Genomic DNA, 18,224 nt, shown 5'->3' with positions numbered 1-18,224 from the left:
CCACAGACCACAGACCAGCCTGGGTTTCAATCCGGGTTCGGCCCCGCACGGGCTGAGTGGGGGAGCACCCTGCCCCACGCCTCTGCCACAGTATCTGTGCAATAGGGACAGTAAGAGTGCACCCGGCGAGGGTGGCTGGGATGCCCACAGCGCCCAGGAGAAGGTGCATGCCACACAGCCCGGGGCTCAGCATTCGCGGGCACCGGAGCAAGGCACCGGGCTGTCTGGCTCTTGCTGTATTTTTATTGTCTTCATGCCTTCCCTATCTGTGTTCATTTTCTTCAAGGTAATAGATCATTCCATTGAAAATCACCTAGGGGGCCAGCCACCTGCTCCCCGTCCTGCCCACTCCAACCCAGTGTTTCACTCTGCCAGCTGTGTGTCCTGAGCTGCTCTAAGCACGAGCGGGTGGCTTGGGCGTTTTAGACACTATTGCCATTGTTTTTGTTTTTGTTTTTGAGATGGAGTTTTGCTCTTGTCGCCCAGGCTGGAGTGCAGTGACACGATCTTGGCTCACTGCAACCTCCGCCTCCTGGGTTCAAGCGATTCTCCTGTCTCAGCCTCCTGAATACCTGGGATTACAGGTGCCCGCCACCATGCCTGGTTAATTTTTTTTTTTTTTGTATTTTTAGTAGAGACAGGGTTTCACTATGTTGGTCAGGCTGGTCTTGGACTCCTGACCTCAAGTGATCCACCCACCTTGGCCCCCCAGAGTGCTGGGATTACAGGCATGGGCCACCATGCCTGGCCACAGACAGTATTGCTTTTGATGGGATGGGCAGCCAGTGTAACCCTCCCTCCACATGTGATGGATATCGTGATCCCCCTGTTGTAACACAGACTGACCTCAGAGGAGGGCATGTTGTCTGGGGGAGGAGGCGCTTCCCCTTCATTTAGTCAAGGACATGTGGCCTGTGGTCCCCCGACGTCCTCCTGAAGGGGAGACTCCCCCCACTCCCTGTGGGATGTGCCCCCACCTCTGCCGTAGCATTTCACGACCTCCATCAGCTTCCGGAAGCTTCCAGATGCCAGGGGCCTCTTAGCCGTCTCTTGTTCCCCGAGCCGGGCATGGACAGGCCCAGGTGCCTGTGGAGATGCAGCCACAGCAGTGACGCCCCCACCCGGTCCTCCCCCAGGTCTGAAAGCTTCTCTGGAGCGACTGCAGCTGGAGTATGTGGACGTGGTGTTTGCCAACCGTCCGGACCCCAACACCCCGATGGAAGGTAAGTGGTCTGCGGCAGCGCCACCGGTCAGGCCTGGGTGGTGTCCGAAGGGTCTGAATCTGAGGTTGTAGAGACCACCAGCATGGGTCCTGCTGGGCACCCGGGTGAGCCGTGAGAGGAGGCCAGGTCCAGGGTGGGGGACAAGGGGGCAGGCCTCCCCTCAGTAGGGGTGAGCTCAGCCTCTGGCTGCCGACCCCCAGCCAAGTGCACCCGGCACCTCCAGGCTGAGTCCCTGTCCTCGCTTTGGACCCAGGCCGATCTGCCCTCCCAGTCAGAGCCACAGCGGAACTGTCCCCTCCCCGCTGCGGCTGTTTTGCAGCTAAGTGAAGCTGCAGTGTGGGGACTCCGACTGTGGTGTTCTCTCCAATCACGATCCATTGGGAAGCTTGGGGGGTCTTTTGTGCTCTGGGGAATAAATTACTACATAGAGGAGAAGAAACGTTCAGCACTTTGAAAATCGGTTTTGGTTACTTTGGCGTTTTTTATTCTTTCTACTCCTGAGATCTCAGCCCCTCCGCTCGCCCGTCCTCCTGCTACAGGTGTCTTTCCACGTGTGCTTTGCTGCTTCAGGGACTTGAAAATTAAGTTGTGTTCCAGTGTTTTTTGTTTATTTGTTCATACACAGCACGCACGTGCGTGTGTTGTTATATTTTTTCCTTTTTAACTAAACGCGTGTTCTGCGCGGTGATTTGTGCCTCCCCGCTGTGCCTTCGTCGTGCCACTCCTCTCAGTGCTCCCAGCTATCAACTCTGGTCTCTTTAAATCTTTCTTTTATCACCAGGGGACCCATTTAGTTCCTCCAAGTCAAGGACATTCATCATAGAAGGTACACAGTGCCCCCAGCCTGACTATTGACTTCTGCGTCCAAGCTGCATTTTATGAGACAGTATTTTTATTTACATGATTCTTTCACCCCGTGACAAACTTCTCCATAAAATGCATAAAGAGGGGAAAGAGCGCCCTATGAGAACACCTTGCAAGTGAAGGAAAAGCAAAGTGGTGTTGGAGCCCCTCGCCCCCAGCCCTCCGCCCCCCGTCCCCTCGTTCCTCCTTCCTCCCGTGCATGGCCCCCACCCCTGGGCTTGCACTGCTGAGCTCTGCGGCGGCCGGGGGTCCTGTTGATCTGATGCTGTGATCCCCCCTGGAGCCTTGACCCTGGATGGTGCCATGGGAAGAGTTGGGGAAGACCAGGTTTCCACAAGGAACAAAGCCGTCAGGGACCCCAGAACACACAGCCCTCCACCGAGTCTTAGCTCCTCCAGAGTTTGTGTTTGCTAAGCTCCTGTGTCTCCTGGAGGCAGAGATCACCTGGCTTGGCACGCTGCCCTGTCCACAGCACGCTGCTCCTCGGACAGCATGCTGGCTGCGTGTCCCCTCTCACCAGGAGGCCAAACCTCTCCATCAACATGGAGTCATTTTCCTCCTGAAAGAATAACCACAGGAGCTGAAACCAGGGGGCGGCCTCTGGCCACGCATGGTCTCTCTGCCCTCCCCACAGCTAAGGGCCCCAGGAACCTACCCCAAGGGCAGGCGTTGGTCTCCCTGGGCCCGGGCCCCCGTCTGCCAACTGGTGCTGCCACCTGACCCCCCATGTATTGTTTGTGATGCGGCAGGAGATGCTGTGGGTTTTGGCAGCAGCTAGAAGGATTCAGTCCTCCTACTTCTGTTCAACCGCATTAAATATGGAGGTGAAGGACAGTTGTCCCCTAATTGTCCCTGGGTCTGGGGCCACTGATACCACGCTTGGGCACAAGTGCAGGGTGCTCCCTCGCGTGGGCGCCCTGTCCAGCCTGCTTCTGCCCAGATCCTCCAGGGAGCCCAGGGGTCTTTGCCTCAGGACAGCCAGAGACTCCTGCCCCGTCAGCCCCATCTCCCCATCGTTGCATGGAAGGGGCGCTGCAGGGCAGCCTGCAGTTTCACTGGCTGGGACCTTGGGGACCTGAGACAGCTGCCAGGAAGGGAGAGCGAGGGAACAGGGCTGGCCGTGGGGGCCTTGGCTTCCGTCTGTCTAGCAATGTCTAGCATGTGGACCTAAGCCTTGGCTGAAAAGAACCGGGTACTGATGCTGCATGTTCACAGGTGCCCCGAGAGTGTTTCTAAAAAACCACAAGGCCGGCCAGGCCAGGACCCGGACCTGGGTAGGATGTAGTCAGAGATTCTCCTGGGACCCTCTGGGTTCTCCTGAAACTTTCCCAACCAGGCACTTCCTGCGGGTCTGTCGGTGTTGGCAGTTAAAGCAGGTGGCCCAGGGAGGTGGCCCGGAGAGTTCAGACTCCCTCCCAGATCTCACCCCCAGGAGGGGACGGAGAGGATTCCCAGGAGCCACAACCTCTGACCTTGGAAGGAAGCAGAGAGCAGGGCTGGGCCTGCAAGCGCCGAAGCCAAGGGTGGTTTGCCAGGGGTCCTGGGTGAGTCTGCCAAGACCACCGCTCCAGAAACTCCAGTGGCCTCAGCTCTAGCCTTCAGGAGGCCCCAGGTTCTGCTCAGGGTGGACCTCAATAAAGGGGTGCTCAGGGAGCGACCCCCAAAACAGAAGGGGATGGGAAGCCAGCGCTGCCACTTTGTGGCCTCGTTGCCATTCCGAGGTGGAGCCTGCAGAACAAACCCAGCACGTTCCATCCTTCCTTCCTTCCCGACGGGCCCACTCCCAGCATTTTCAGGACCTCAGCTTCCACGCAACATGGGCAAAGGACAAGCAGGCACTTAGGGAGAGCCGGGGCTTTTCCAGGGTCAACGTCGTTGCTGTGTTTAGAAACACTTGCACTCCCACTCACTCCCACACTGCCTTTGGCGGTCGAACTTGCAAGCACTGTATCCGACCCGTGAGAAGCCTAGCGCCATAGTCCCTCGCCCGGCAAAGCTAAGAGGCTTCTGAAATTTGAAATTTTGAGGCCAAGTTCTGTTTTTAACATCACAACATCCCCATGAGGCTGAGAGGGAGCTACGACTGGCAGATGGTTATGTCTCAAAAACATTTTTGAATACTGGGAAGAATCCGCTGTCACTGGGGTGAGGGTCCTTCCTCTCTTCTTTAGAAGGCCAGCGTGGAGTCTCTGCGATTTCGTCCTCAGGCCTTAGGAGTCTCTGCCATCCATGATTCAGGTCGTTCCCAGGGCTTGTGGAGCCTCAGAACTGTCCTACTCCAGGCCTGGGCCCCTTACAGGAGCAGCACCCAGACCCCTGTGGCCCTGGGACCACCCCTTGCCGGGGAACAGGCGGGCTGGGACTCTGGCCTGGTGCTGGGCTGGTTTGAGAACCTGGGCCATGGTCTCACAAGGTCTCACATGGTCTCCTTCTCAGTCTCCTGGACATGAGAGGAAACATGAGCTCAGCCCCGAAGCCCTATTCTCTGGGACCATACAGTGTCCCAGGTCCTGCCACATCTCCTTATCCAGCCCACTCTCTGTTCCAATGAGACTTTGGAATAGCCCGAAGTAGGAGACCAGAAATGCAAAAACACGTGTCCCTCCTGCCGCCAATCTGACTGTAACTTTCATGCATTCACCTGGTCCTTCCTGAGTGATCGGGGCCCTCGAATCTTCCCCAGACCAGAGAACCCCCAGTTCTAGAGTCCGGAGCCAGAGCCACATTCTTTGATGTCCCCTCTAATCTGCCATAGAAACATCACGGTCCATCCATAACCCATTTTTCAGCATTTCCATAGGCCTGTAACCAGTCGGGGAAATTGTTTTCACAATCTTCTAGGATTGTGGTTCACTTTTCTCTCTCATCCCAAAAAACCCCTCCCACCCCCAACTTCGGAGCCAGGAAGTACACTGCTTGCAAGACATCTTCGCAGCCCCTGTCCCTCCTCCCAGCGTCCCGCCTGTATACACAGACTGTCCCGAGGCTGGCCCTGAGCCCCGGCCGCCCCCCACCTGCGGTTTCCCCTTCTCTCACGACAGAGACGGTCCGCGCCATGACCCACGTCATCAACCAGGGGATGGCCATGTACTGGGGCACGTCACGCTGGAGCTCCATGGAGATCATGGTATGGCGGCTGCGAGGCGTGTGTGTGTCCAGGCACAGGCTCCCGGCACAGGCTGCATATGGAGACCCCAAGGCTCTGGCGGGGTCTGTGCCTTTGGTCCCAACTGCACCGATGCCTGGGTGCTAAGGGAGGGACAGGATGGTGTTATGTCTGCAGGCCTTGCAGATGGCGATTCTGCATGGATCCCAGTGCTGTGTGGCCCTGGACAAATGGCTTAACCTCTCTGAGCTTGTTTACCCACCTGTAGAACACACCTGCTAGGCAAGTCCTCACGGGGCCATTCTGAGGAATCCCTGAAAGAGCCAGTGTGAGCTCTTAGCAGATGCCCTGGAGCTCAGCAAGCACTCCGGGGTGATAACACCATCAGCCATTTCCACTGGGCTCCTAGGACGTGCCCAGTGCTGTCAGGTTCAAGGGTTTCACAGGGACCCTCTCACATGCAATCCTCACAGTGCCTTTACCAGGTGAGTGCCGCAGACAGCCCATTTTTCAGATGTGGACACTGCGGCACAGAGAGGTTCAGTAACATGCCAACGTCACACAGCTTGGGCCAAGATTAACGTGCAGGCTGTGTGGTTCAGAGCCTGGGGTGCTCATAACTGGACCCTCTGGCCTGGGGGTCCCACCACCCACCCCCTTTTCCCAGCTCACCAGGGCCTCGCTGGCTCCCAGGGAAGCTATGAGTGTGAGCGGTGGGAAGCCCGGGCTGCAGCTGCTGGGCCCGCCTGCTCCGGGGACACCTTGGTGCCCTCTCCCTGGCTGCCCGGCACCCCCCACCTGCTCACGGGCAAGGCCTTCGGGGCCCCTTTCTGCCTTCCCAGGAGGCCTACTCGGTGGCCCGGCAGTTCAACCTGACGCCGCCCATCTGCGAGCAGGCTGAGTACCACATGTTCCAGCGCGAGAAGGTGGAGGTGCAGCTGCCGGAGCTGTTCCACAAGATAGGTGGGCACCCTCGGGCCCCTCGCCCCGCCCCCACCCCCTTGGGCCCAGGGCTTGACTCCACCTGCTTTTCGTCTTCAGGAGTGGGCGCCATGACCTGGTCGCCTCTGGCCTGTGGCATTGTTTCCGGCAAGTACGACAGTGGCATCCCACCCTACTCAAGAGCCTCTTTGAAGGTGAAGGGACAGCCTGGGGGGAGGGACGGGCAGGGACAGGCATTTTAGAGGGGTGGGACCTTTGGGCCGGCTGCTTTGGTGCTGGCCCGGGGTTCCAGGGGCCACAGCTGCTCCCACCTCGGTCTGCGGGGGGTGGGCTCCTTGGCGTGAGAACATGGAGCCCCTTCTAGCCTGACCCCATGTGTAGAGGGGCTGCCCAGCCTGTGGCACAGGCCCAGGTGGAAAGGCCCTTTCACATCCCCCCACCTCTGCCCCCACCACATCCCCCCACCTCTGCCCCCCACCACATCCCCCCACCTCTGCCCCCACCACATCCCCCCACCACATCCCCCCACCTCTGCCCCCACCACATCCCCCCACCTCTGCCCCCACCACATCCCCCCACCTCTGCTCCCCACCACATCCCCCCACCTCTGCCCCCACCACATCCCCCCACCTCTGCCCCCGCCACATCCCCCCACCTCTGCCCCCCGCCACAGCCCAGCGTTCAGAATTCCACCACCACTGAGAACCCTGGGCCTGGGCTCCAGGATGGGGGCTGCAGAGCCACATGGAGGTGACCCTGGGACAGGCACCCCTCCCCACCACACAACCTCCAAGGGGGTTCTCAGGAGGGTCCCCAAACTGCAGGATCTGGGGAACAAGGAGCAGGCCAAGAAAGTCTGCCCAGCCAGCAGTCTCAGCACTGGGGCCCACAGCCCTGGCCTCCCACTCCTCCCATCCCACGGCAAGGTCAGGGCACCCCTCCAGGAGACCCTGCAGTCCTCTGCAGCGATGGCCAGGGGAGAGAGCACTCCTGTAGGGCCAGGAGGTTCTTCTGGGCCGCAGGTGGCAGCCAAGACCCCAGGCTGCCAAGTGTCCTGAGAGAAGGAAGGCCGGCACCTCGCCTCCTTGTCCTGACGTGGGGTTGGGCCAGCACCACAGTCTTTGCACGTCAGAGCCTGGACAGGCCCCGCTCATCCACCAGCCCATGCCCGGCCCACTGCCCACTCTCCCCTACTTGAGAGGCCTGGGGCAGGGGCACTGCCCTGGCTTCAAGATGAGAAGAGCCCCTATGAGGGAGAAGGGTCCAGAAGGAATGAGCCCGTCGGCCTGCTGCACATGGGGGTCCAGGTGACCTGCTCTCATCTGTAGCTGTGCCGCTCCCCTCCCCCGCAACCAGGGCTACCAGTGGCTGAAGGACAAGATCCTGAGTGAGGAGGGCCGGCGCCAGCAAGCCAAGCTGAAGGAGCTGCAGGCCATTGCCGAGCGCCTGGGCTGCACCCTGCCCCAGCTGGCCATAGGTAACAGGGTGGGGTCACCATGGGGTCAGTGTCCCTGGGCAGAACCTACCCCAGGTGGCCGTAGGTAACAGGGCGAGGTTGCCATGAGGCCAGTCAGTGTCCCTGGGGAGAGAGGGAGGGGATCCCTGGACATCATCCCCCAGCCAGCCTCAGGTAATAGGGCTCTAAGGGGCATGGTTGGGACCCCATGCCTCTAGGGGGATGTCAGGAGTCCCTGAGGACCTAAGCCATCCCCTCCATCTGCCGGCCGTAGGTAATGGGGCTCCCCCTTTCATGGGAAGAGGACGGGGAGCACTGAGCACTTGGGCCGCCTCTCCATCAGGGAGCAGCAGGCTCCCCCATGCCACCTCCAGCCTCATCTTAGGCAAAGCCCGTGCCCAGCACTGCAGGGCTTCTTAGGCACCCCCAGCCCCCCAGACCAAGATGCTGGGTCTCTCGGCCCAGTCAGGCGGAACCATCGGGGGCCCCTGGGGTGTGTGTTTCTCCCTCACCTTGGGTCTCACCGCCACAGCCTGGTGCCTGAGGAATGAGGGAGTCAGCTCCGTGCTCCTGGGGGCCTCCAACGCGGACCAGCTCATGGAGAACATTGGGGCAATACAGGTGAGTGTGAGAGGCCTTGCTGGGCAGAGCGCCCATCCCAGCCCGAGCCCTGTCCAGTGCATCCTCCCAGGCTCGTCCTGCATGCCAGGCTCTGTTCTAGGCGCTCAGGATGCATCCAGGACCCATCAGAGTTCTGCTCCTGGAGAGCTTGCTTTCCAGCAGGAACAGACATGAACACTAACTGCACGAAACAAGGAGGTTAGAATGTGTGTTGGGGCAGGTCGGGCGCGGTGGCTCACGCCTGTGATCCCAGCACTTTGGGAGGCCAAGGCAGGCGAATCACGAGGTCAGGAGATCGAGACCATCCTGGCTAACACGGTGAAACCCCGTCTCTACTAAAAATACAAAAAACTAGCCGGGCGAGGTGGCGGGCACCTGTAGTCCCAGCTACTCGGGAGGCTGAGGCAGGAGAATGGCGTAAACCCGGGAGGCGGAGTTTGCAGTGAGCTGAGATCGTACCACTGCACTCCAGTCTGGGCGACAGAGCGAGACTCCATCTTAAAAAAGGAAAAAAAAAATGTGTGTCAGGGTGGATGAGCGCCGTAGGAGAGAAGCCAGAGATAAGGGGAGGGGATGGGAACTGGGGCCAGGGACGGTGGTGCTGCAGACCCAGGTTCCGGGGGCCTGTCAGGTGGGCTTGCTGAGAAGGTGGTGCTTGAGCAGTCTTGAAGAGATGCGGAGTAAGCCATGCCAGTGCCTGCGGGAAGAACCTTCCATCAGCAGGAACAGTTGATGCAAAGGCCTAAGAAGGCCTGGAGCAGAGGGACAGATCCTGAGAGGGGCAGATCCCGAGAGGCACGGCACACCTCTGAGGACTTCTGAGTGAGATGGGAGCCGTGGCAAAATTGTGGGCAGAGGAGGGCGAGCTGCAGCTCAGCCTGGAAAGGGAGCCTGCTCTCTGGCTGCTCCGTCGGGGAGGCTTTGGGAAGCAAAAGTCGAAGCAGAGAGCCCTGATGGGAAGTGGCAGGTGCGGGTCTGAGACGGGAGTGGTGGTTGGATCCTGGATGTTTGGGAAGGTGGGGGCCCACGGGACTGGCTGACAAACTGGATGTGGGGGTGAGAAAGCGAGGTGGAAGTCGGGCCCCGGGTGTATCACCCGGAAGGGTAGTGGTGCTGTTAGCTGAGGCAGGCGCAGCTGGAAAGAGCCGTCGGGGACATGGAAGTCCAGTACTTGGCCTGGAGTTTGCATTTTATGTCACTGCTGCCACCACCCTTCAGGAAGGTTCTAGGGCAGCTTGACATTTGAGGGGGAGTGCACAGACCCAGGCATGCTTCCTCTCTGCCCCAGACCTTCTGGAATACAAAGGCAGCGTGGCCTCCATCTGCCTCAGATGGAGCCCAGATGTGATGGGGTAACCCGGGCCTGGCCAGCCGAGCATCTGGAAGAGCCTCGCCCCCGCTCCTCCCCAGGCCAGGCCTGTCTTTTTGGTGGGATTCTGATTCGTTCTTGTTCTTGCACGCAGGTCCTTCCAAAACTGTCGTCTTCCATTATCCACGAGATTGATAGTATTTTGGGCAATAAACCCTACAGCAAAAAGGACTACAGATCCTAAGCCGCCCCCGCCCGCCTGCTCGGACACTTGCCATTCCCTCCTAGTCTCTGTTCGCTCGCTTAAGCTGTTCTGAAGCCAAGTGAAGAGTGTGGTTTGCATCCAAGAGAAAACACCACACTGTGACGTCATCGGGAAACGATCTCCCAGTCGCTGCCAGACACCACCCACTGCTTCGCCGGACAACGTCGAAGTCCGATCTGTGCCCGGGACGGCACTGGTTAGGAAGGACGTTCGAGCGGCCCCACCCAAGCCTGTCGCCTCTGCTCATCCTCCAAGACCACCCAGCTTTCTCCCAGCCACAGCCAAGATTCCCAGAGTCAAGGCCCGAAGATTCCCAAGATTCCCCAAGTCAAGGCCGGGCCAAAGCCTGGGTGGGTTCTTGGGGCAGGCAGGGCTGGCCTCTCCTCTGCTGAGAATCCCTACCCCGAGTAAGGGGAGAGGGAAAAGGGGTCTGGCCCATCGAGGGGTCCCTTCTGCCAGGGCCTTGGTCGCTGGGGCAGGGGCCTCCCCAGTGGGGGTCTTCCTGGGGGTCTTCCTCCACCTCCCACTTTCCAAGGGCTCCAGGAATCTGGGCCTGACCCAGATTCCTCCCCCATCCTTCTCTGCTCCAACCTGCCCCACTGGGTCCCGGTGGGGGCCATGCCTACCAAGCTCGAGCTGGCCCTTGACCCCTACCCACCCCCACCCTCGCTGGCAGGGGCAGGGACCCCAGGGGGATCGGCTCTGCAATTTGGGAGCCACAAAAAGTGTAGGGGTGTGATTTCTAGCTCAGCATCCCACCGTCTTCCTCCTACACACCAATGATGAGCCTCACACCAGTGATGCCCGGAGCACATGGGAGGGGTCCCAGTGGGGCAGGCCCTTCTGTCCGGCCACCCAGTCCTGGCCCCGGAAGGCCCTGTGGTCATACGCTCCTAGCTGCACCGTGGCTGCTGGCCACACCGTGGCAAGTGGCAGCAAAGGCCAGCCCTGTGCTCCAGGACGCACTCTTCTTGGCCCCTGTAGACTTTCTCTAAAGCCGCCCTGCACCCCAGGCTGCTATTCTGCACTGAGGTGGTGGGCTGGAGTTTTGCAGAGAGCATGCTTGGACATCTTCTTTCAGTAAGAAAGGGTCCCTGGGGTTTTCTGTGCCCAGGACTGGGGTGCTGCACCCCCACGGCAGCCCCCACAATGTAGGAAAAGACCTCAGGGAACCTCTCCCGGGAAAGATGGCCGGGGCTTGTGGCCCCTCCCACTGCCCGACACCTGGAAGAGACTGGGGAGAGGGCAGAGAGGGCAGGACAGGCCAGAGTGACACCCCTGTGCAGCTTGGGCCGGAGGGCTGGGGATGCCAGGAAATCTGCAGGTGCGGGGGTGTCACCTACAGGCCCAGGCCTGTGTCTCGAGCAGTACCCAGGCTTTGCTGACTGCGCAGGGCAGGGCTCCACCTAAGCCACCCCCACCCCTCGCCAGCTAGCTCCATAGGGAAGCCTGTGTCTCCTGCCCCCAAGGCACACCCTCAGCGCGAGCACCTCCGTTCCCACTTTGCCCTTGGAGGAGCCACTATTCCAGAAGGCTCCACCCTGCTGTCCAGCAGGAGCCTGCTGTCCAGTCCTGGGCGGGCCAAGGCCTGGGAAAAGTGTGTAAGTCAGGAAGGCCAGCAGGGAGAGGCTGGAGTGACGCAAGGAGAGGGATGCAGTTTCTGCTGTTCCTGGCCCACCTTCATGCCGCCCCTGGCGCCTAGAACCCTCGCCCCTCCTCGTAGACCAAGTCCCGGGGGACTCCACCCAGTCCTACTGCCCACTTCACCAGAAGCAGCCCTGTGAGTGTGGGGCGAGGAAGTCCCTTCCCAACAGAGGTCCCAGCCTATGGCCCCGGGCCCAGGTGGAGGTCGCCTGCTTCCTTCCAGGACAGGGTCCTGCAGTGGCCAATGGTGCCAGAGGGCAGGTGGCCCACCTTCGCCATCAGGGAGGGTGGCTGGCCCCATCCCTACTGCCACCCCAGCCCCACCCACTGTTGGAAGAGGGACCAGCTCGTGAGGTGGTGCCCGGGGTGGGCACTGCTGCTTAACGCAAGCCACACCTGGGGCAGCTGAGCCCCCACTGTGGGTTTGCCAAACAGAGGCCAGGCCCCTGGTGAGGCCCAAGACCCCAGTGCCAGGATGCAGGCAGCCTCTGGCGCAGCTCTTTCCACAACCTGGTTCCTGGATGTCCTGTTTGCTCCACACCCATCTACAGGGAGGATGTGAGGGGGTTCTGCCTCCTGGGGCCGGGTCCCCCCTCGGGAGGGGGCTGTTAGGTGGGACCATCCGAGAAAGAACAGAAGACCAAGGGCAATCGGGGTCTAGAAGGGAGGGCGCTGGCCCTGCTGGGTGCTGCGGAGCCCCCACTGTTTCCCACTCAGCCTTGCGGTCCCGAGGAGTGACGGGCTTCCTCCCATCTTCTGTCCTTGTCCAGTTATGTAAATAATGTGCTTTTTCCGTCCCTGCCCCCCGTCTTTTTTTTAAAACCGACCATGGTTCCTCAGCTAACTGCATTCCCTACCTAGGCAGACTGTCCTATGCCTCGAGCTTCCAAACGAGACTCAGATCACGACACAGCCACCGTATTTATGGAATGACAAAATAAAGCCCACACCCATCGGTCTCTGTGCCTTTGTGCCCCTCTCATTTCCTCGGGGTCAGGGCTGGGCCAGGGCGACACGGGAGGGGAGGAAAAGGCTGCCAGCAGCAGGGGCTGGGGTGTCCCCCAAACCGAGCCTGCAGCCAAAGGCAGGTGGGTTGGAAAGGGCCTGTGGAGAGACAGAGATCGGGGACAGGGACTGGGGACGAGGTGGTCAGAAGACCTGCCCCCCCATCTCTCCCAAGGGATTCAGCCCAGGGGCCCAGTGCCTCCCCTGCCACCCCCAACACACACATTCTCTTTCCCCAACTCTGAGGGCCCAAAGCTGCTGGCTGGGAGGCTGCTGTCCCTCTGGGGACCTGGCTGGCTGCTGTTCTCACAAGGACAGAGGTCGAGGCCTGGAGAAGCTCTCCTGGCATGTGTTTGGGGTACAGGTGAAAGGGGCCTCACCCCAGCACACCCGTTTCATGCTCCCCCCCCTTCCCAGTGAGCCCCTGCACCCATGAAATGCCGATCCCAGGCAAGAGAAGGCTTCCGGACACACCCCCACCCCCCACCACTCTTCCCTGGCCCCAGCCCCCACCCCATTCTAAATCTTGAATCTTTAAAAAAAAAAAAAAAAAAACTCTGATTAAATCCTTTCCCAAAGGATTTATTAAAACACAGAAAACCAAAACATACACACAGAGTACAAAGAAAAGGTGATTGTGTTGGCTACAGCCTCTGTCCAGCCTCCCGTGGGCGAAGACCAGACAAGCCACGGTTCACAGGGGAGCCTGGCTTCCAAAGCTCGACCCGCCCCCGCCGGGGCCACCCTGGCTGGGACTCCTGGCGCGCCCTGCACCCAGTCCAGGACCCTCCCTTTGCCAGCCTGGGGCTGTGCCTGGGGAAAGGGATCAGCCACCTCTTAGCTGGGCCTGGGCCAGTGGGGTCTGCTCCCTCCACACCCCTGAACTCAGACCCCACGGGCCAGTGGGACCGTCCCTTCGTCTCCAAGGGTGCTTGGGCTCCAGTCTCTGCTTGAGGAGTTCAGGACACACACACACCCAACGGGCCCTTTCTGGGTTATCGCACCTAAAAAAATACTTTGTTAAAAAAAATCTGAAAATTAAAGAAAAAAAAACAAAACACAACACAACGCCAGTGAGTTTGGGCTGATGCACCGCAACCTGTAAACTTCCCGACATAGAAAACGGGCCAGGAAGCAGCTTCCGGGACCCAGGCTGGGCCGTGCACAGGAGAGGCCGGGGAGGGGCCGAGGCCAGGTCCCCAACACGGCGAGGGTAGAGAGGCAGACCCAGGCCCTGTCCCCTGCCCACAGACCCCGACGCACACTGGAGGCTCCAAGTGACCAACACTTGACCAGCTCCACCTGGCTTCCGGCTCCCACGTCCCCAAGCCCACTCTCCGCTCCACCTCCTTGGGCCCTCAAGTGTCCTGGACGACAGGAGTGAGGGCTGCACGTGTCACGGGGCCAAGGCTTGGTCAGCTCCTGACTTGGGCAGGGGAGCACCCGGGGGACTCTGGGAAGGCCGCCCCCCGAAAGCAGGAGGATTTCAATCATAGGGGGCAGGGAAAGTCCGGCCTGCCCCCGGGAGAAGCCAAGTTTGCAGAAAACACAGGGGCTTCGGAAGGTGGCTTTCACAGGGGACGCTGCTTCTGCCTCAGGCATGTATGTGAGGGGCCTGCAGACGCGCTCACTCCACCCCGAGTAACCTGAGCCCATGGGGCAATGCCTTCCAAGACCTTGGCTCAAATGTGGCTCTGCAGAAGCCCTACTCAGCACTGGCTTAAATAAAGTGGCTGGAAATCTCCAATCGCAGACTGGCACTTCGGGCTCATGCTCATGCCTGAGGACCCTGATTCCACCAGCAGCAAAAACCAAACCCAGCCAGAAGATGCCAAGCACACGGAAGCCACCATCACCGCTTTCGGCAGAGATGACTGACAACCAAGACGACACTCTCAGATCTTTTCTCCTCTCCCAAACTGGTCAGCCCCAAACCCGCTCTGACTCGGCAGCCCACCCCTCCCGGGCTCCGGGGTGCCGGCCACGGAGAGCACCAGCCCTTCTGGACCAGGCAGTGCAAGGGGCCCAGGCCCGAAGGAGCTCTGGCCAGGCTTTCCTGGGTGCCCGAGTCTAACCAGGCAGAGGAGAAGGGAGCCCTGGCGAGGCCTGGGAGGGAGGCAGAGAGGAAGGGACACAGCAAGGCTGCCTGGAAGGAGGGGCTCCCAGGGGAGGGACCATCAGCCCTTGGGGTGGAGACAGACCCCTCCCCTGACCGCCACAGGCCTCCAGTCCTGCTGCTCGGGACCTATCTGCTGTGGGCCAAGGAAGGTGGGCACTGCTCCCAGTGACAGCCAAGCCCAGTGCGGGCCACTGCTTGGTTGGGGATGAGGGCACAGGAGTGAGCTTATGGCAGGTCACCTCGCCTGTGACCCGAGCCAGGAGCCTTTGCCGGGAGGCACTGCAGAGCACACAACACGCATGTGGGTAAACCACATGTGAGCCCGCTGACAATCATCTCCACTCCAGGGTGCTCCCCACTACGCCCACCTGCAGTGTCAGGGTCAGCCTGGCCTTCCAGACCTGGATCCAGACTGGAGTGTGGGAGTGCGCCAAGATGAAGGGCTCGCGGGTCCCGCCCTCCGGGGTTCAGAGAGAGCCTCATTATGAGTGAGGCATCTGGGGCTTAGGGAGGGCCAGGCAATCACTCCAGTGTCTGCAACACAAGCCGGTGAATCCTGACCCAGCCCTGGCCCACTAAGTCCCAGGCAGGCCCTCTGCAGGGAGCTGAGCCCCAGTGCCTGTGGCGCCTCCAGCCCAGACACAGCTGGGTTTTTCACGGAGCCCTTTCCTAACACTCCCAGGATTCTGCACCCAAAGCACCTTCCCTGGGAAGGTCTCAGTTCAAGACTCAGAAATGCCTTCCAGGTGGACCCGGGGCTGGGAGGAGGATGAGACACAGACAGGCCTAGGGAGGGCCTGACCTGCTCCCCATCTCCGTCCCCAGCTTGGAGGGGCAGGGGCCGGGGGAGTGGTGGGATTCCAACAACCCCCATGTGGGAAGATGGTTTGGGGGTCTGCACCCAGAGCGCTCCTGGCAGGAGACAAGGCAGCAAGCCCCTGGTGCTGCAGCTGGGAGGAGTCTGCAGAGGGCACTGGGTCCGGTCCCCCTCAGGCAGAGCTCTCCCCATGCCCTCCAAGAGTGCAGCCTCAGGCAGGAAGGCCCCGGGAGGGCCTTTCCAGGGACAGGGGAATGGGACAAGTCCAGGCCGCCAGGGGCAGCCTGGTTCCACCCGTGGAGGTGGGCGGGGCAGGCATCCCAGGGCACAGGGCAGGGCCAGGGTCTCCTGGGCCAGCTCAGGGCCCATGACCCTCCTTGCTGGGGCGCCAGCTATCACTGCCCTTAACCACACCTCTGGCAAAAGGCAAACCCCAAACGCAGCAGTGGCTCCGAGGCAAGCGCTGGTCCTCCCCAGCCCACCCTCCTGGGATCACACGCTTCTGCCCGCCACGAAGAGCCAGGGCCACAGGCCCCCCACTGGTAACAGAGTTCAGGGCCTTCAAGACACGCTGGGCCGGGGACAGACACCTGCTGGCAGAGGACCTCCTCCCCGCAAGGAGAGAGCAAACACCTGGCCTTGGTAGGAAGGAGGGGAAATGTCAGCCAGGGTCTCACCATTGGGCTGGACAGGGGCTCCCCAAACCTGCCCTCTCTGGCGCTGGGAGGCTCCAAGTGGGCAGGGGCTGAAGCAGAAGGGGCAGTCACACAGGTGCAGACAGGACAGGCACCGGGCGCCGTGTCCGCCCCAGCTGGGCCGAGTCCACAGGGCAGTGCCAGGGCTACCTTGGGTCTGGAACCCATCGGTAAAGAGACGTCAGTGCTTCCGGTTCGAATCTTCCATACGTCATCCAACTTTTATCAAGACAAACGTGTTCAAGTCTTCAATAGGAAAGTGCAAAAGATGTACAAATAAATGAAATCTCTTCTAAGAAGTCATCTGGAAAAGGTGGCGAGGGGGCACGTCCGGCGTGGTTGTGGGGGCAACGCTGTATGGAAGAACACTTGAATTATGATGAGGTGGCACTTCTGGGCTCTGGCCCAGCCGGGCTGGGCCTCGTCCTCCATGTGATGGCATTACTCGGTTTCCCTTTTTGTCCCAAGGTGGCGCTGGCTCCTAAAAAGGCGGCAGCTTTTCTCTCCCATGGGGGTCGGGCATGTGGCCCGGCAGGCGTGGCTGCAAAAGGCAAATCAGTAGGTTAAGCAGGTGGGCAGTTATAGGGGGCAACAGGGTGGCACCCAACAGCCTATAGCAGCTTCTCCACCTATCACAATCAACTATGATCGGGACCCCCAGCCACGACCTCCCAGCCACAGGCTGCCGGGCCAGACCATGAGCTACACCCAAAGTTCTGAGAGCACCCAGGAAGCTGCAGCGGGCAGGGGCAGCCAGCCAGGACACCCCTCTGGAGCCTCCACCAGCAAGACACAGTTCCCACAGGGACAGACACAATGTGGTGGAGGCTGCTGGCCCCAGAGAAGAAGGCCAGAGTGAACTGGCAGTGTCTATGAAATAAGCCCCCTCTCTTGGCCAACAACCCCCATAAAACCTTCAGCCACCCTCCCGGTCCTGGGCAGGGAGTGAGGGTGTGAGACAAGATGTGATGTCCGCCACCAGCAGGACAGCAGGGGCAGGACAGGGCTCCACGCAGGGGCAGCAGTCTCTGACTTGCGCTGGGAACGTGTGCAAATGAGAACACACGTGTACACACAGGAGCTCACCCAAGTCCGCCGACCCCTTCACGTCCTGCCACCCCAGCCTCCCAGCGGACAGACACGTGGGCCACAAGGCGGTCCCAGGGCCAAGGGGGCAAGGTAGAGGGGCTCCAGGCAGGTGGTGACTCTCGAAGCCACCGGAGGCAGTAAAAGCTTCAGGACTTAGGGACGGGAGTCAAGTGCATGGACGGGGCTGACTGTGGCCAGGCCTGATTTGCCAGCAATGGGGCGGCGGGGACGAAGAGCAGCACCCGGCAGCCCTCACCTCAGCTGGAAAAGAGCGCTGCAACACAGGGAAGTCTCGGGGACGGCTAGATATCTGTCAAAAAAAGAGGAGACCGGGCTTGCCTGGCGTCGGCAGCAGCAGGCAGGCCGGGCCCGGCGGGCACCCGTGTGCATGCTGCCCGGAGCGGACGGGCACCTACCGGTCACATAGGGCCCCAGGGGCATCTGGTTGTAGTTGACAATCCCTCCCGGTCCAGGGCCCCGGAAGTTGGGCCCAAAGTTGTTGCTGTACATCTGGGAGGAGCCGAAAGCGCCCTGGAGGCAAGGACCCAGCTTCACAGGTGGTCTCAGGCCCCCCACCCAGCCTCCACCCAGGGGCACGCCAGGGGGTCGGGCCGGGGCACACAGGCCGAGCCTGACCTGCTGGATGGTGGGGTCCCCGGCGCGGTTGGTCAGGCGGCTCAGGATGCTGCGCTCCGACATCTGCAGCCGGGCGGCCACCGGGGGGATGCGGGACAGCATGGATGGCAGCCGGGTCACGTCCGCCTTCATGTCGCTCAGCAGCTCCTCCAGCTGGTTCAGGACTGTGGTGGGAGGCAGAGGGATGGCAGGATGGAGGGATGGAGGGGTGAAGGGATGGAGGGATGGAAGGATGGAGGAATGGAAAGGTGGAGGGATGGAGAGATGGAGGGGTAGAAGGGTGGAGGCATGGGGGGTGGAGGGGTGGAGGGATGGAGGGATGGAAAGATGGAGGAGTGGAGGGATGGAGGGATGGAGGGGTGGAAAGATGGAGGGATGATGGAGGGGTAATGGAGGGAAGACAGAGAAATAGAAGGAAGATGGAGGCATGAAG

At 60.7% G+C, this 18,224-nt stretch overlaps 2 protein-coding genes across 47 annotated transcripts in view; one reads left to right on the top strand and one right to left on the bottom strand.

Moving 5' to 3' along the window:
* Positions 1-12,389, top strand: part of KCNAB2 (potassium voltage-gated channel subfamily A regulatory beta subunit 2) — a 108,558-nt gene extending 96,169 nt beyond the window's left edge. For 35 of the 45 annotated variants that reach the window (XM_077977796.1, XM_015140505.3, XM_077977646.1 and 32 more), the window contains 7 exons: positions 1,137-1,223; positions 5,129-5,214; positions 6,036-6,156; positions 6,235-6,329; positions 7,492-7,612; positions 8,124-8,212; positions 9,676-12,389. In XM_077977796.1, coding sequence (XP_077833922.1) covers positions 1,137-1,223; positions 5,129-5,214; positions 6,036-6,156; positions 6,235-6,329; positions 7,492-7,612; positions 8,124-8,212; positions 9,676-9,765 — 689 coding nt within the window. In that variant the 3' untranslated portion in view covers positions 9,766-12,389. Of the gene's footprint in view, positions 1-1,136; positions 1,224-2,004; positions 2,050-5,022; positions 5,215-6,035; positions 6,157-6,234; positions 6,330-7,491; positions 7,613-8,123; positions 8,725-9,675 lie in introns of those variants that run through there. The other 10 variants (XM_028840694.2, XM_028840691.2, XM_077977561.1 and 7 more) reach the window with 4 other exon arrangements.
* A 612-nt stretch (positions 12,390-13,001) lies between these two features.
* CHD5 (chromodomain helicase DNA binding protein 5) overlaps positions 13,002-18,224 on the bottom strand; it is a 156,682-nt gene continuing 151,459 nt past the window's right edge. For both annotated transcript variants that reach the window (XM_077976284.1, XM_015140724.3), the window contains 4 exons: positions 17,792-17,955; positions 17,572-17,686; positions 17,412-17,465; positions 13,002-16,607 (listed from right to left, as the gene is read on the bottom strand). In XM_077976284.1, coding sequence (XP_077832410.1) covers positions 17,458-17,465; positions 17,572-17,686; positions 17,792-17,955 — 287 coding nt within the window. In that variant the 3' untranslated portion in view covers positions 13,002-16,607; positions 17,412-17,457. The remainder of the gene's footprint in view (positions 16,608-17,411; positions 17,466-17,571; positions 17,687-17,791; positions 17,956-18,224) is intronic.

This window comes from Macaca mulatta, chromosome 1 (assembly GCF_049350105.2).
Source record: "Macaca mulatta isolate MMU2019108-1 chromosome 1, T2T-MMU8v2.0, whole genome shotgun sequence".
In the NCBI taxonomy this organism is placed as follows: domain Eukaryota; kingdom Metazoa; phylum Chordata; class Mammalia; order Primates; family Cercopithecidae; genus Macaca; species Macaca mulatta.
Note: the sequence above shows the minus strand (reverse complement) of the source record. Positions and strands in the feature narration are given on the sequence as shown.